At 48.3% G+C, this 18,114-nt stretch overlaps 1 protein-coding gene across 1 annotated transcript in view; it reads left to right on the forward strand.

The window, feature by feature from the left end:
• NMNAT2 (nicotinamide nucleotide adenylyltransferase 2) overlaps positions 1-18,114 on the forward strand; it is a 539,474-nt gene that overhangs the window by 472,200 nt on the left and 49,160 nt on the right. Inside the window, exon 8 of the mRNA XM_069641406.1 lies at positions 8,165-8,241. Coding sequence (XP_069497507.1) covers positions 8,165-8,241 — 77 coding nt within the window. The remainder of the gene's footprint in view (positions 1-8,164; positions 8,242-18,114) is intronic.

An 18,114-nucleotide genomic window follows, 5' to 3' on the forward strand; every position in this document is an offset into this window, starting at 1 on the left:
ATTGTGTCCTTTCTCCTGAGATGCTGAACATCAACAGACTCAATGAGCCCACATGGAATCTGTGGTAGACGTGTGCAGACTCTCCTCTCAAACATCATTTCAGAAGGACACTGTTCATTCGTGCTGTGCGGTGTGTTGCAATAGTCTCTCAAGAGCTGGCAAACTGCTTGTTCGACAGACTTCTTTGATTTGTACGGTCCTGTTCCGTTTCCCCTTAAACTGTTCCACTGCACCATTTGCTTGTGGCAAAAACAGAGTCACTCAATGTTTTTGAAAATCTTGATATTCCGAAATCTTGACCACTGAATGACAGACTATGATACGATTGTACTGTCTTCGGAAAACCATATGCGGAAAAGTTTTGTCTAATGCTGGTATATGATATGATAGGTTATTTATAACGTGCTTAATACCAAGAGGTTTCTAAGCGCAGACCCGGGGATCGAACCCATGCTGTTCTGTGTCATCTTGCTTCCCAGGTGAGCACGTTGCTGCTGAGCTATCCTCTCGAGACAAGTAGCGGCAGTGGATGACATGAGCTGCAACTCTGGCTATCTGGATCATTCCTCAAGCATCTTTGTGAATACACTACTCCCTATGGCCTTGACAAGCAAGTGCTATGATACTCTTCTGTAATGACAGCGGACTGTTTATGCAATTGTTTTAAGCAGGATCGAGCAGTCAGACTTGGATGTCTAATTTCCCACCAACCGAAAAGCGTGTAGACCATCTTGATCACGGTGTGTCATCCTTCAATCAGAGCTTGGCATCTTTCCAGCTGCCAAACTGCAGACGGCTTGCAATGAAGACTAGCATTGGATCACCTTGTGTTACTCTCTGAATGATCTGTAATGCCACTGCTTGGGGCTTGGCAATTTGTGTGCTGTACCTAATGTGGCGCTGCACCATGAATACCGTCTCTTAATGGACTTGTAACAGGTTTTGGACAAGTAATCAGCAGGGTTTGCTTCCTTCCCCAACTTTTGGGTGATGTTAAATGTGTACTTCATAGCCGATGCCGCCATCTTGCTATCCTGGGTGGCATCTTCGCCCTGGGATTACCACATATTGTGGTGTGAGCCTGGTGGCCAGTGATGATCATGTATGGCTTGCCATAGAAAGGAATGACAGTGCTCACTAGCCCATACCACTGCCAAACCTCCCTTTTTAATTTGTTTGTGGGCCTGCTTGGCTACAATACCACGCCATGCGCTTAGGAGACTTTGGTCCAAGCCTGTGCTGAGCAAGAATGGCACCCAGACCCATCAGAGTGGCATCAGCATTGATTTAAAGGCATAGGTTGCAGACAAAATATGCCACGCAGATGGCTGCAGCAATGCGTTGTTGTAACTGTTCAAATGCCCTTTGACACTCTTGGGTTCGGAGGAAGTCTTGGTTTTGTTTCATGAGATGCTGCAAAGGGGCACTAATGGAGGAGAAATGCTGGATGTAAATGTGCAATAACTTGCAATCCCTGGGAAACCACGGTGGGTGGAGCAGTTGTTGGATCCGGTTCAATACCTTCTTTGAAAAAAATATGACCAAAGAATTTTAAAGTGTGTTTGTTAAACCTAGACTTTTCTCTGTTCAAGGTCACGTTTGCATCCTCTGCGGCCGTGCATTCCCTTCGCAGTGTGGCACCATGAGCTTCTTGGGACATTCTAAACACCAAGATGCCATGGTTACAGTAAAGGCCATTTGGTGTTTGCAATATGATTTCAGAAAGCGCTTCCTGAAAAGGTTCTGCAGCATTGTATCGATGGAGCACCACATGAATGGCAAATGGTGTTATATACCTGAGGGAAGAGTATAGTTCTGATTGATGGCACCCCTCGTTGAAGTCAAGACTCCTGAAAGTTGTTTGTTGGTGCCACTCGATGCCTTTCTCACTGAGCTGCTAGGTTGGGTTTTCTCATGCCCATGCAGCTGCGAGCATGGTTACCGGAAAGCCACACTGTTGGTCCCGTCGCGGGTTTGATGATGTCCTGGTCTGGTAAGTTGCGGGTCTGATTATCGGCTTGACGCTGATGGCATGACCCTGTAATGCTGTTAAATGGCCTTAACAGTCTCATCAATTTATAGTGTCATGTGATGTTTCTTAAGTTGACCTATTAATCAAACCAGGGACAGAAGCAGTGTCTCAATCAGCTCCGCGTCTTCGTGGTGTTGGCGTGTTATATGACACGGTATAACACATATACCAGACCCATTGGCATAGCTGTGTTATAACTGGAAATGCACCAGTTATTGACCTCCTTCTGAATAACATGTATGCCAGTCTTTACACTATGTTACTTGTATGTGCATATGTCGGTGTACCTTTCCAGGCATGGCAATGCCAAGTGAGAGACATATCTCTTAATGTGCATGTCAGATGGACGGGGCATGGGTACAGTTTGTTTGTTTTATTTATTTCTATAGCACACCTTAACCCGTGGGTATCTGGGCGCTTTGAAAAAAGTTACAAATGTTGCAAGTATACAGTTGTCAAAGTATACAGGATTGCAGCGAGTACATGGTAATAGAGAACAGCAGGTTAAAATACAAGCTATGTACAGTAATGTGTGCAGTCCAAAGTTCACAATAAGAGGTACAGGGCGATGGGAGAACTGCAGTTGTCTTTTCTGGGTAGTCTTCATGACATTGTATTCTTGTTCTCCTTTGACATTTACTGTGGGCCACCTTGTCAATGGGAAATTCCAAAGCATGTTAGTTCATCTTTAGTAGCAAGATTGGACTGCGTTTTGTGGCTGTCGAGTTGCCAAGATTGAATACATATCCTTTCAGTTGCTCGTCGCTGGATGACTATTCAGTCACAATGGATCTGGCACTTAGACATAGGTCCGTGGACTTTTTGACGAGAGTTGCAGGTATATTTGCGATGAGCAATATTTTGCTTTGTGGTTATTGTCTGCGTCATTCAGACCAGCATCGTCTTGGTGACCTCCTTTGGCTACCAGTATACTGTTTCCCTGAGGCGGATGTGTTGACATTTCCTTGTCTGCTATGGTGACCAGCTTTGGGTACCAGTAGACTTTATCCCTGAGGCGGATGTGTTGACATTTCCTTGTCTGTTATGGTGACCTCCTTTGGGTACCAGTAGACTGTTTGCCTGAGGCGGATGTGTTGACATTTTCTTGTCTGCCATGGTGACCACCTTTGGCTACCGGTAGACTGTTTCCCTGAGGCGGATGTGTTGACATTTCCTTGTCTGCCATGGTGACCACCTTTGGGTACCGGTAGACTGTTTCCCTGAGGCGGATGTGTTGACATTTCCTTGTCTGCCATGATGGCCACCTTTGAGTACCGGTAGACTGTTTCCCTGAGGCGGATGTGTTGACATTTCCTTGTCTGCCATGGTGACCTCCTTTGGGTACCGGTAGACTGTTTCCCTGAGGCAGATGTGTTGACATTTCCTTGTCTGCCATGGTGACCACCTTTGGGTACTGGTACACTGTTTCCCTGAGGCGGATGTGTTGACATTTCCTTGTCTGCCATGGTGACCACCTTTGGGTACCGGTACACTGTTTCCCTGAGGTGGATGTGTTGACATTTCCTTGTCTGCCATGGTGACCACCTTTGGGTACTAGTAGATTGTTTCACTGAGGCGGAAGTGTTGATATTTTTGGACACATGAACTACTGCTCAAAAATGGTTTTCAGGACCACAAGCTCTGCAGGGTTGCCCCAGGACAGGGCATGTGTCTACGTGTGAAAAATCATATGCACGATGTGAACACGTTTGACAATATTTTTCCCTTTTGCTGCACAACTTACTTTGCACAAGTCATATGCACTATGAGTTTCTGTGTCGCTCTCACTTGCATGTCGAATGTCATGGAAGATCAGGCCATGGTGACGTTTTCTGTAACCAAACGACCAAAAAAGTGATAGGTAGACTAAATATGAATCACTGGCCCTGCTCTGGGCAGCCTGCCACACCACCGTTTTTTAGCCCATCTGCGCCATTGCAAAAGGGGTCCAGCCATATGCTATTCAGTCAAGTACTGCCACCAATGGGAACAGCACAGCCCGAACTGCTGGGCCATATCCCCAATGCAGGGAAACACAAGCAACCCCAGACATGTTTCGGTCTTGTTGGGCCTCATCAATGAGGTGCAGCTTGGTTCTTTATGGCGCAGCGAGCAAGCAACCCACATCTGGGCATACCCTCTCTCACACAAGGAGACAAACGATAGCCAAAAAAGTGATAAGTGGAAGGTTTTGAATAATTCCGAACCACTGGCACTTCTCCAAGTAACTTTCCCAGCACCTTATTTTAGCCCGCCTGCGCCATTTCAAAAAAGAGTCCATACATAGGCAAATCAGTCAAGTATAGCCACCAATGGGAGCAGCCCTGTCTGAACTGCTAGGCCAGGTCCCCTCTGCCTGGAAACGCCAGCAACCCCAGACATGTTTCAGCCTTGTTGGGCCTCATCAGCTTGGTTTGCTATGGCACAGCGAGCATTGTGAGATTTTCAACACATGTACAAGGGTGTTGTAGCAACTGATTCCTGAAGGCAGTGGATTTGCTGCCTGCAACCACCTGCAATGTTAAAACTTCGTTGTTGCTGTTCCAATGAAAATAGCAATGTTTCACACTTGTTCGTGGGCACATTACAAAACTGTGAATTGTTTCACCTTTACTTTGGGTTGTGGAATGAAACATCAGTCATTCTTCATCTATATTTCTCTGGGTTATGAGGTAATTTTTCAAGCTTTCTTTGAGATCTTTAAATGGAGGGTTGAAGTCTTCGGAATTCCAATAGGTATTTCCTGCACGGCTGGGCCTACTGCCGGCATATGCAATTTCTCATGAGGTTATCATCTTGCGGCCCGGTTGCACCAGATCTCAAAGTCACGCATCCACTGCACCCGCCCAGGACCCAAGTTGCTGGAGTCCAAAATGTCAAACGGTAAAGGGGCTTGCAAAGGAAATGCTTCCATATTCACAGTGCCAGCAGGAGATGGAGTCACGTGGGTGTCACTGGAGGAGGAAGCAGCCTGGTCTGACATTGTGGTTCTTGATGTTTGGCGGGAGAAGGAGATACTTTCGACATAGGGCTTGGGAGGAAGCCAGTGCATCGAATGTGCAGTCACTCAGAACTTGGAGGCACTTGGATGCTTCTGAGGACATGGCTTCACACCTGCTCACACGGGGAAGGAACAGCAACGATCAGTCCCTACAGCGCTCTAGAAGGTCAGGCAGCCACGCTCCGCATGTGGACGCCCCAGCAAACAGGATGTCACTCGGACCCGCTTCATCGGGAAAGAGTGCAGCGATCAATGAACGCAGGAGCAAAGACCTGGCAGCATTCTCTGAGCAAAGGACGCAACAGCCCACGGTCTCTCACCTCATGGGCAGCGGCACATCAATGTCCCCTGGCATGGGTAGCACCATCTGCCCGGAAATCTGTAGGCGCGTGGATGGGCAATTGGAGGTACTGCTCCAGAGAGCAATCAACAGGTTCGGCATCCTGCCAGTTGGAATCAACCAAATGTTTCACCGCACATGCCCAAGCAGAAGGGGCAACAGCGACACAGTGACACGAGCGCGGGGACCCGCTCGTCGCCACTGTTATGTCCCACCAAGAAAAACATGGGACAGACATGTGGCTTTATTCTTGTTCCACTTCTACTTTCAATTGTCCCTGGCTCCACCCCTCCTCTTACCTCACTGCCTTCTAGCACTTGAACATGACTTAGAAATGTCAGACCTCTTCTATGATATGATCCTGCTTGTGGTAACAGCAGTGCATGGCTAGAGGCACCCAACCCCAGTCAAAGCTTCGGTGCTCAAATGCAAAGGAAAATATTTCAGGTAAAATATTTCTCAGCAAAATATCCTAACTTTAAATACATTTTGAAGTGAGTGCTGTTTAATGCACTGAAACACAATCCCTTCAAATTGCCAATGATTCGTGTTTGCCAGAACAACACAAACGCAGTGTCTCATGTCATTGTGCTAAGTGTTTTTCCCAAAGCAATATTCTTCACTGTGACTCCTGTGGTCCACACCCACCTCCCTTATGAGGCCACAAATTCCCGCTTTCAATCTCACCCACCCCTCTTTCTCAGGAAATGCCCGAGGGATATCGTGAACCAACCTCATAGCACAGCCACACTCACAAGAATGTCACCCTCAATCTCCACCGCTTTCATGCCACCCACTTCCGCTAATCGTCTCCGACACTTTGCTTCCTCAGGGCACCCCTGTGCTCACATTCCAATTCACAGTTGAAAAACCCATGCTCACCTTTTATTAACTTTGACAATATTGTGATATTTTGTCTTGTAAAACCTTTGATTGTGCTGTTGTGATATTTAGGCTTTTAATTTTTTGCTTTCAATATGATATGATATGATATGGTATTTGTAACGCGCCTATACACAGGTGTTTCAAGGCGCGACGAGGCAGGGAGGGGAGGAACAAGGGGAGACAAAACAAACGATCCTACTAGGCCAGGTGTCATTCAGATCGCGCAAGTGCAGGGGTGGTGGAGGGGGGAAAAAGTGCAAGGGGAAGGGGAGGGGGGGAAGTGCAGTAAAGGTAAGTGGCGTAAAGTAATAAATAAAAAAGGGCCAGCTAGTGGCAAGTGCAAGGTAAGTGCAGAACAAGTGCTGGGGAAGGGGGGGGCTGTAGGGATATAGAGACAGTCCCGTAGTGCAGAGGGGTTCCAGGGGATCAGTGACTGGGACCAGGACCGAAGGCAGTTTAGAGTGGTCCAGTTGCAGGATCAGTGCAGTTTTTTGAAGAATTAATTAGCTGTTCAGCAGGGGAGAGGGAGAGAGAAAGCAGAAGCAAAGAGGAAGGTTTTGAGGTGCTTCCGGAACCGGAGGTGGTTCTCCTCAAGTTTCAGGGAGGCAGGAAGGCTGTTCCAGAGGGAGGCCCCTGCCGCGGAGAGAGATCTACCCCCAGCTCGTTGCTTCGAAAAGCGGCTGACCATGAGGGAGTTGGAGGCGGATGAGCGAAGGGCTCGGGGAGGAAGATATTTGGGAAGAGAGAGTTGAAGGTATTTAGGACCCAGGCCCCAGAAGGCCTTGTGGACAATGCAGAGGGTTTTGAACTTTATCCTCGCAGCCACTGGGAGCCAGTGTAGAGATTTCAGTCCTGGAGAGATACGGTCCCTGGGCTTGAGGCCAAGGACAAGTCTCGCAGTTCTGTTCTGGATGAGTTGCAGAGGGCGGAGAGTGGAGGCAGGCAGATTAAGATAGAGGCTGTTACAGTAATCCAGCTTCGAGAGAACCAGGGCTCGGGAGACAGTGAGCTTCTGGGGGAAGGAGAGGAAGGGAAGAATACCTCTGAGGAGGTGCAGCTGGTAGTGTGACCTCTTGGCGACGTCAGAAATATGAGGAGAGAAGGAGAGTGTGGAGTCGAAGATGACCCCAAGGTTTTTTGCCTTGCAGGTAGGAGCAGGGAGCCATATCTTGGCTGAACATTGTTATGCTCATTACACAAATGACCGAGGGTATGTTGCAAGTAGCTCATGGATGATTGCCCATTTCTGTCTTAGCAAAGGGTGGACTGACGGTGAACCGGTGCCAGGCAACCAACAACAATGAGAAGCAATGGAGACTACCTGGGGAAAGAGAGGAGGTTATTCACGTGGCCCTCAAGGTGTTTTGGACTTCAAACCCCATGAGCCCTAGCCAGCAAAGTCCATGGGGAAGGATCATGGGCATTGCAGTCTAAACTATCTAGCAGGCCACGTCATGAGTAACCATCAATGCAGAGGAAGGGTGAGATGATGCGACCACTGAAAGAACTAGTCCAACCGCACTGTTTAAAATAGTCAGACAGCAGGGAGACAAGCACAAAGAGGAGAAAAAGACAGATAACAAGTGAAAGAGCGTGACATATAAACAAGTGAACGGGGAAAAGGTATTGGGTCTCCGGATCAGCTCCCAATTCATAGACAGCACTACCAGATTGTCAGAAACTGGTCATCAAGCAAGACTGGTCAATTAGTACATGTGGTTGGCATGCCCACCTGATCAACGAGTTTCTGGTGATCAGACACACACGCGAAGATGGAGACAGAAAGGGAAATCGAACTGTTCTGAAATTGCAGTGACCAACGTTTCAGGCTCTAATTTGTGGCCGGTTTCCAGATCCCAGAGTACAGTCCTGATCTGAGCATCTTTCCCCTTGTGTCTTTCTTCAGAGCTCCGGATTTTACTTCTCTGTGGCAGTGATCTGCTGGAGTCCTTCTGCATTCCTGGTCTCTGGGTTGACGCAGACGTAAGTCCATCGAAAGATGTTTCTGTTGATTTCCCCAACTTATCATACCCTTGATGCCCGTGTTCTAGTAACATAGAATCTTCTACCCTTTCAGCTCATCTCCCCCTGTGCCTCATCCCTTTCCATTTTCGCTCCCTTTTGCGTTCTTCCCTTCCTTTTCAAACGTCGCCATTTTTCTCCACCCCTGTCCCAATTTGATTTGTCTCATTCACCTTCCTGTCTGATTTTGATATAACTTGACATTCCTCACTGGTGGCTGGTGCCAGTTTTTAGTGCATGAGAACATTTTTTGTTTACGAATGTGCACAAGTGACCGAGTGCAACTAGGGAGCCCGACCCAACACCAGGACGTGGGGGTGGGGGGGAGGTGGGGACAGAGGGTGGGGTGGCGGGGGTTCTCCCCATTTGAAACATTTTAAAACAGCAGATTGAAATGGTGCAAATTTACATCACATTTTTTGTTTTTAAAAAACGAGCTAAAACATCAACAATTTGCAGTCAGTTCTGTGAGGTAACTCATGACAAAATCCAATAGATTCCAGGTCACCAATAGTGCACAGGTGCATTTTGCAACACATTTCTATGATGCCTGTGCCCGCAATATAAGCCAACACTCACAATGTGAAGCACCCGTTTGCTATGCTTGTGCCCACGATATATGTCATCATTGCCACTGTGCAACACACTCCTGATGCTGATGTCCACACCCTGGATTTGTGTAAGGTGATGTGGCCTGGTGGGTGGAAGGCTTCCGAGAGGCCAAGAGGTGCCCGTACTGCTGCCTCTTTGTTGCATGCGGCCCGCGGGAGGAGTACTCTGACACACATTCTGAGCAGCGGCTCGGACGGGATCTCGATTGCACATCGCTGGAGTCTTGATGTACTCCTTGTAGGTCTAATAGTATGTTTTTCAAGAGTTTTGCAGATCACACTAGAGTTGAATGTGGCATCTAGTTTCTTAGATCGGTCCCATCTACTGATGGATACCGCTTAAGTAGAGTAGGGTGATGCCGGTTTTTCTTTGAGAACCGTAGAACCATGCCTTCTTGGAAGCAGATAACATTAAGCATTTGAATGCTTGCCATGTATCTGGATGGTTGATAGAACATGGAGAATCTGGGTGGATATTTATATAACTCTTATCTGTGTCTCTCGTGTGACACGCAAGGGAGACCCTGATTATGGTGGGGTACAGATGGATTTAAAGGTGCTGCTTGTGGTCTGTTGCAGGGCTAAGGGGGTAGATTTTGATCAGGGGTTTGACTTTCCAGAGGACCACTTAGGATTGGTTGGGGCTATAGTTAATCTTTCAGTAGTTGATGCCATTGTTCTCTTACGAGGACTGCTTTGTGGCCTTTTATACAGGTAAGGCACAGAAGTTTGTTCTGAAGGGGTTGGGTATTGCGGGTGTATTTGTTGCTTTGACGAAGTCTTTTTCGGGTGGTATGTCAGATCGGTGTCCGTAGAAGCAGTACACGCATTGCTGCCCCATTGGGCTTCATCTGCTAATCTCTTAGGCACTGTTTCTGTATGCCACTGACAGATGAGCTGAAAAATAACCTGCCGTGGATGGAGGAGATCCAAGAAATGCTGCCGGTAGATGTTACCCAAGTGGGGAGACCGGAGAAAGCCCACTCCACTTTCTTACACAGTGAAAAAAAAACTATTTTCTAGAAGTTGGAATTGATGAAAAACAGAGTGACCCAAACGATGAATGTGGTGGTCGACCAAATCATATGTTGTAGGCATATAAACATTTAATCAGACATCACAAGTAGGCCATTCATGGTTACCATTAAAGCTATCAACGTACCGTGACTGGGACTGAACCTGAAGGGAGGATGTTTTAGAGAGCTCCAGGTGGGTCTGTAGTTGGCTCACCACGTCTCTCTATCGGAAAGATGTGGCGGTCCCATAGTGAAAAAGAAACTACCTCATGCATAGCCTGCAGAGGGGGTCTACAAGGGGGGCTACCACAGCCTTTATCAGAAACATACCGCAGTGCCGGAAAAGCAAAATCATAGATTTTCCTGCAATGGAAGAGTACGAAGCAGAGTGGGCAATATTAGGTATGCAGAAGCTCATTGCTTGGCTGGACTTACCCATCAATTGGCTCTAAGCCGAGCCCCTACCTACCCATTCCATTCATCACACGAACTACCCATGGGATAAGGGAGCAAGAGCAGCATCCTAAAGCCACGGCAGAGGAGTTACCATACACCTTCCTTTGCTCACCTAATGGTAGCAGCGGTCAGGTTCGTAAGGTCTCGGAGCAGGGTGGAAAGGAATATAGGGTAACACAATGTTATGATCATTCATTACTCATTATCGACAAAGTTACTGTTCTCTGTTAAGCCAACACAGTTTATTTGATATCAATCCAAAAGATGTCCACGTAGGATTGGGGGTACGACTACAGTAGAAGTGTCTCACGCAGTCTATTTGCAGGAGAAGTGAGGGCACCAGTATTCTATTCTTTGCTTGCTCTTTGGAACCACGGAACGCAGGCTCTGCTAGTTACCAGCAGTCTCAGTACATGCACCCTTGGTCATCTGAGTCAGTGCAGTGAAGTTCAAAATGCTCCACTCAGTTTGTGGGTTAGTTCTTTTGTCTATGATATCACTCACGGGCTTCATGCTCCTTCAGTTAAAGTACTCTCCATGTCTGGCATTTCCACCTCTTCCCTAAGGGGACTCACCCCTTTGGGAGTTGGTTGGTGAGTCTGCTACGCTTAACACCCTGTAGGGTAAAGGGTAAGAGGAATCCCTCTCGAGGCAATTCCCCATTAGGCAACAGAGAAAACCCAGTGCGGAACTTAAGTAAGCACCCCCGCCCCCAGAGACTTACACCTTTATGAGGTATGTCGGAGCTAAGGTGTGTGAGAAACCTTTAACAATGGCTGGCTCTGCCTTTGACCCTCTGACAGCATTGAGTAGGCTGCATATCACATGACCAGGCACTACCACTCAGTTGCTCTGGCCACCTCCAGTTTCCGCACCTTCCAATCCTCTACTTAAGGACTCTAGGCCAGCTCCAGGCAGACAGCATTGAGGAGGCTGCTGGTCACGTGACCAGTCCCTGCCACTCGGTTGCTTTGCACCTCTAGTTTCCGTGCCTTGCAAGCTTCTACTTAAGGACTGCAGGCCAGCTCCAGGCAGACAGCATTGAGTAGGCTGCATATCACATGCCCATGTCCTGCCGCTCATTTGCTGTACCCACCTCCAGTTTTTGTGCCTTCCAAGACTCTACCTAAGGACTGTAGGCCAGCTGCAGTTGGACAGCATTGAGTAGGCTGCTGGTCACATGACCAGGCCCTGCCACTCAATTGCTCCACCCACCTCCAGTTTTCGTGCTTTCCAAACCTCTACTTAAGTACTGTCAGTTATCTCCAGGCAGACAGCATTGCGTAGGCTGCTAGTCACGTGGCCAGGCCCTGACACTCAGTTGATCCACCCACCTCCTGTTTACACAACTTTCAAGCCTCTACTTAAGGACTGTAGGCCAGCTCCAGGCAAACAGCATTGAGTAGGCTGCTGGTCTCGTGACCAGGCCCTGCTACTCAGTTGCTCTGCCCACCACCTACCTAATCAGCGGCATCCTCAACAAAGGACGTGCGAAGACAAGGGCCTCACCTGTTTGTACCTGTTTAGGCCTGATAGAGCCAAGGGCCTGACCTGCTATCCTGCATTTCACCTACAAACTAATCGCTAATACTGCTACTCACCAAAAGACATCACCATGTGTCTCCTCCCTCCACAGCCCATCCCCACTCTCACTAGGGTTCGAATGGCCAAGTGCCCTGGGCAGCCCCAACAAGGTACCCTAGCAATTCTCATCAGTATTGCCCTTGTCTCCATCCAACAACCATGGACCACATGCACACGCCCTCCCATGTTTCGACCTTTGTGTATATTATTTTTTGGGTCTTTGTCAGGAAGCAAGATCTCTCCTGAATATTTAATTATACAATTTTTAGCTTACAATTTTTTGTGGGAAGTCAAACCCACATAGGTCTAAAACCACATTTGAATTGGTATTTATTGTGCTTGTTCTCAAAACGATATCACCGCATAATTTCCTATCATGTTCTGCTGTTTAATTCCAAAGTGGGCTCAATCTTGGGGATGCTTAATTAGTGGCTGCTTTAGGATAATCAATGCATCTAAAAGAAAAACCAATATATTTCTTTAATTCATGGCATAGTGGTTATCATTTTGTGCTACATTGGTATAATGCTTTGATTGATTGGACCAAATCCCTGTTTGTTTAAAAACATTTGTTATTTTGTAATATCAACTTTATTAAGAATGTTTTCACAACATTCAACAATTTTCACATCACTACAATGAGATGCCTGATCATATTAAATGTCTAAAGTGTTTAAACTTTGTCTGCTCGTGCCATAGGAAACAAATGTTCTACTCTGCAGTATGGCATTTAAACTGGGTAATGTACTTTGAGGGCCTAGGAGTAAGAGATGGACACAAAGGTGGCATGTTGAGTGGTGAAAACCTTTATTATAAAGTAAAATGGGGGAGTTTGAGGAAAACTTAACTAGCCCTATCTCTAAGAGGGGTTTCCCATCCTCTGCAAAACTAGCTAATGAACTGTCTGTGTCGGAATGTCAAATTAAAGTTTGCCACCCTGTGTCCAAAACCTACCACATCCCTTACAAGCTAAACTAAGTGTAATGTGCAAGGGGAGACCTGCAGCCCGATCTCGTTAGCCAAACACAAAAGTTCCAAAAGGTGTAGCAAATAAAGCAAAATGTTCCACAAGATTAAAGGGGGTTTTCTCCCTTTGCCCAGAGTCTTTCCAGCATATGAAAAGAAGTAAAAGTTTTGAAAGGACCTAAGGGGTTGGGTTCCTTCCTCCACTGTCTCTGTATTTTTAATAATCTGCCTTATATGCAGGGGACTTCTGCCCCTTCCTTAGCACCGCTTCCTTGGTCTAATGTTCTGCCAGGAGGGGTACTCGCTCTTCTCATTCACCAGGACCCTTGGTTTCCACTCCTGCCAAGGTCTTTAGGTATCCGTTGAATATGCAAGCTTTGTATTTATGATTTGGGGTGTTTGTCTCCCCTGTGGGTCCCAGACCACCGGTAGCACAACAACAACGGTTTTTTAGGAAGGCAGGTATTCAAAGTGCATCTTAAATATGCAAACAATTGGAGTGCTCACACTCAAACACAAAAAGGGAAAAGGGGCCACCCGGCTCGGCCTACCTAGCCCTAAGGAAGAACACCCCGACCCTAGCGGGGGTGCCTGTCCCTGGGTAGCGCGTGGTGTATCGCCTATCTAACAGATATAGAGGAGAGTACTGTCCCTCAGCCTTCTATACTAGTGGCAGTGTCTGTAGGCAGACACGGTTGTCCAAAGGTGAAAAAATATAAAAAATGGTGTTCTTCAGACGGTGTAGCAGTGTGCAACAAAGTTGTGGATTAGATCTTGTGGCTGCTAGATCTTGAACATGGGTACAACCTGCGAATCAGGTCAACTGTTTACATTCCATCCAAAGTGTACAACTTTAATAGTGCCCGTACGTCACCGTGGTGGGGGTGCAAAACAGTCCAGCTGGAGAAAACACTGGTGGGTGAAGCAGTAAAACCCAGCCACGGGGCTGGAGGACTAAAAATTGGCTCTTATACAAATATTTAGCTCACTCGGTGGTGAAGAGTGTGCTACAGCGGATGATTTTCAGAAAATAAAGTCTCTTTGTTGGTGTAGGAGAGATCAAAGGCGGGCCATGAGAGCCCTCATGACCGAAAGGGGTCGACCGGTTTCAATGGCGTAGGAAATTCGAGCCATCTTCATCAGGACCGTGATTTGGAATGCAAACTAGGTTGCCAAGGTTCAGAAGGATGCTGAACCAGTAGAGAATTGCTGTTGTCTCCTATGGAGACAGAAGGGAGGGGAGGGGAAAATGGAAAGAACAATCAAGGAGGGGGAAAAAGCAATCGGTAATAGCTAGCAACAGTAAATGATTGCAGGCATTAGGGTGGTCATGCATTGGGGTGAGCATGTGGGAGCAAAAAATTAGATTGAGTCAATAACTACAGGAGAGGTGAGGGTGCCTGAGCACCTGCGAGGGATCTCACCGCCACAGGGTTGGGGATAGAGGAAGTGGGGAAATGCAAGGGAACGTCTCGTGGGATGACTGCTGGGCATCACCGAAGGGTGGAGCGCGATGTGCACACAGGTGGTGGAAAAGTATGCAAACAGGGCAAATTCGGTGAACCGGTGGAAGGTGTGCAACCGGGGCAAATTCGGTGAACCCCTGTCTGGTGGAAGATCGGGTTGCAGGGAACACAAGCTCCGGTGCAAGTAGGGTGCCAGGGGGGAGAGAGAGAGAGCCAAAATCCATACCTCTGGGCAGGCGTCCTAAATGGGAGTGTGGGAGGCGGTCAGTGATCCAAGGTTGCTCAAGGCACCGAGTTCAAGTTGGAAAAACAGCAGCTAGGTGCACAGGTCAGTCGTACCTGTGGGAAAGGGCAAACCACAATAAGATGGTGGGATGGGCAGCAGGCTGCATAACAAGGGCTAAATTCTATCAGGCACACGGTGCCGGGGTGTCGGCCGTACCTGTGAAGGGGTGCTGCTTGCCTCCGTCTTGTCCGAGTGCTGTATCGGGGTATACAGCTCCGGACTGGTGATTGTGATGGAGAAAAAGCCCCATCGCCTATAAAGAAGGCAGAAAAAGCGCGCTCGCGCTGGCGTCGGAATGACGCGACTCGCTCCTTGGAAACGCCTCGCGCGTTACAAAAAAAAGAAAAGGGAGCCCGAGCACCTCTCGACACAGCAGGAGAGCGCACTGGCTCACCCCCTTGTTCACCCCCTTGTTCACCCCCTTGTCCACCCCCTTGTTCGAGCTTCTCCATTGATTCCTTCATTTTTTTCCCATTTTTACATATTTGATCTGTTTCCTCCATTTCATTCTCCTCTACTCTTCTTTCATACCCAATCACTTGCTAATGTGCCATTTGTTGCCCCCACTCTTCCCCCCCACCCCCCTCCTACTCCCATCACTCAGTCTCGCCCACAAGGGACTCTGTCCTTTGCAGCACCGACGGAGACCATGCTCCAGTGCATGACCTCTGCCTGCCCGAGCGCGCTCTCCTGCTGTGTCGAGAGGCGCTCGGGCTCCCTTTTCTTCTTTTTGTAACGCGCGAGGTGTTTCCAAGGAGCGAGTCGCGTCATTCCGACGCCAGCACAAGCGCGTTTTTTCCGCCTTCTTTATAGGCGATGGGGCTTTTTCTACATCACAATCAACAGTCCGGAGCTGTATACCCCGATACAGCACTCGGACAAGACGGAGGCAAGCAGCACCCTTTCACAGGTGCAGCCGACACCCTGGCACCGTGTGCCTGATAGAATTTAGCCCTTGTTATGCAGCCTGCTGCCCATCCCACCATCTTATTGTGGTTTGCGCTTTCCCACAGGTACGACTGACCTGTGCACCTAGCTGCTGTTTTTCCAACTTGAACTCGGTGCCTTGAGCAACCTTGGATCACTGACCGCCTCCCACACTCCCATTTAGGACGCGTGCCCAGAGGTATGGATTTTGGCTCTCTCTCTCTCTCCCCCCTGGCCCGCTACTTGCACCGGAGTTTGTGTTCCCTGCAACCCGATCTTCCACCAGACAGGGGTTCACCGAATTTGCCCCGGTTGCACACCTTCCACCTTACAGGGGTTCACCGAATTTGCCCTGTTTGCTACTTTTCCACCACCTGTGTGCACATCGCCCTCCACCCTCCGGTGATGCCCAGCAGTCACCCCACGAGACGTTCCCTTGCATTTCCCTACTTCTTCTATCCCCAACCCTGTGGTGGTGAGATCCCTCACAGGTGCTCAGGCACCCTCACTTCTCCTGCAATTATTGACTCAATCTAATTTTATGCTCCCACATGCTCACCCCAATGCATGACCACCCTAATGCCTGCAATCATTTACTGTTGCTAGCTATTACCGATTGCTTTTTCCATTTTCCCCTCCCCTCCCTTCTGTCTCCACAGGAGACAACAGCAATTCTCTACTGGTTCAGCATTCTTCTGAACCTTGGCAACCTAGTTTGCATTCCAAATCACGGTCCTGATGAAGATGGCTCGAATTTCCTACGCCATTGAAACCGGTCAACCCCTTTCGGTCATGAGGGCTCTCATGACCCGCCTTTGATCTCTCCTACGCCAACAAAGAGACTATATTTTCTGAAAATCATCCGCTGTAGCACACTCTTCACCACCAAGTGAGCTAAATATTTTTATAAGAGCCAATTATTAGTTCTCCAGCCCCGGGGCTGGGTTTTACTGCTTCAACCACCAGTGGTTTATCCAGCTGGACTGTTTTGCACCCCCACCACAGTGACCTACGAGCACTATTAAAGTTGTACACTTTGGATGGAATGTAAACAGTTGACCTGATTCGCAGGCTGTACCCATGTTCAAGATCTAGCAGCAACAAGATCTAATCCACAACTTTGTTGCACACTGCTACACCGTCTGGAGAACACCATTTTTTATATTTTTTCACCTTTGGACAACCGTGTCTGCCTGCAGACACTGCCACTAGTATAGAAGGCTGAGGGACAGTACTCTCCTCTATATCTGTTAGATAGGCGATACACCACGCGCTACCCAGGGACTGGCACCCCCACTAGGGTCAGGGTGTTCTTCCTTAGGGCTAGGTAGGCCGAGCCGGGTGGCCCCTTTTCCCTTTTTGTGTTTGAGTGTGAGCACTCTAATTGATCCAATTGTTTGCATACTTAAGATGCACTTTGAATACCTGCCTTCCAAAAAACCGTTGTTGTTGTGCTACCAGACGTTTCCTTGTTAACGGTTAAAAGGACGAACACGGTTGTAACCGTGCCCTCTAGGTTTTTTTGAAGCTTTCCCTGTTGTTTTCAAAGTCCCAGACCACCTTCACTTGGTTACATTTCCAGCTCACTTCTTCTTCCGACAACATTGGTTTACTCTCCTGTCAAGGTCTGTGATACTTTCTTGCATCCACAAAGTTTCTGTTCCCTTTGTTCCCCCAGTATCAGTGGTCCCAGACCCCCTTCCCTTGTATATTCTCACAGTTCTCTTTCTCTACAGCCCACAGGCTTGGTTTACTCTTCTTCCAAGCTCTGTGGCTCTTGGTGCAAAGTTCGTATTCTCTGCAATTCGGTGTGTTTACTTGTCCAAAATGGGTCCAGAACCCTTCACATTGTTTTTCTGCCACTTTAATGCCCATATCTCTTTTTCCTTGCCTCTTGCCCCCTCAGAATCTTTCCAGCCTTGGGATCAGCCACCCTGTTACCTGTAGGGTCTGGGCCATCCTTCTCTGGTTGGTCACAGGTCTTGCAGGGCTCTCTGCATCTTCCGGGCCTTTACAGCATTTTCGCCTGACCTCTCTGTGCTTCCTCCACTGCTCAGCGTTAGTCTCCCTGCACTCCGGCTGCTCTGCTTAGCAGTAGGCAACTTACCTCTGCTTCGGTCTGCTTCCCGGTTGGTGAGCCTCCTCCGAGTGCGGTTCTCCATGGGACATGTTGTTCTTCCCTCTCTGGTCGTCCTCCGCGCATCTGCAGCCTCTCGCGGTCAGTGCCGGACCAAGAATGAAGGCCCCATTCTCGGTCTGCCTCTCTGCCTTTGAATGACAGTGGGCCAATCGGGTCCTGGCAAAAACTAGAGAGCGTACTGTCACTCGCGTTGGTGATCACCATTCCTTGTGCCCCTTCTTTGTCCTAGTAGTTCGATAGAGAATGCTAGGGTTGGTCTCCCTCTTCTTCGTCTCAGTCTTATTAAAGATGTCCTCTGTTAACCCATGACAAATAGTGGTATGGGGGACCAGATGGACTAAGTGGGGTTTAAGGCAGGTGGGCACACAAAAGGGTTGAATGA

Source organism: Ambystoma mexicanum, chromosome 1q (genome assembly GCF_040938575.1).
Source record: "Ambystoma mexicanum isolate Mex_15411 chromosome 1q, UKY_AmexF1_1, whole genome shotgun sequence".
Taxonomy (NCBI): domain Eukaryota; kingdom Metazoa; phylum Chordata; class Amphibia; order Caudata; family Ambystomatidae; genus Ambystoma; species Ambystoma mexicanum.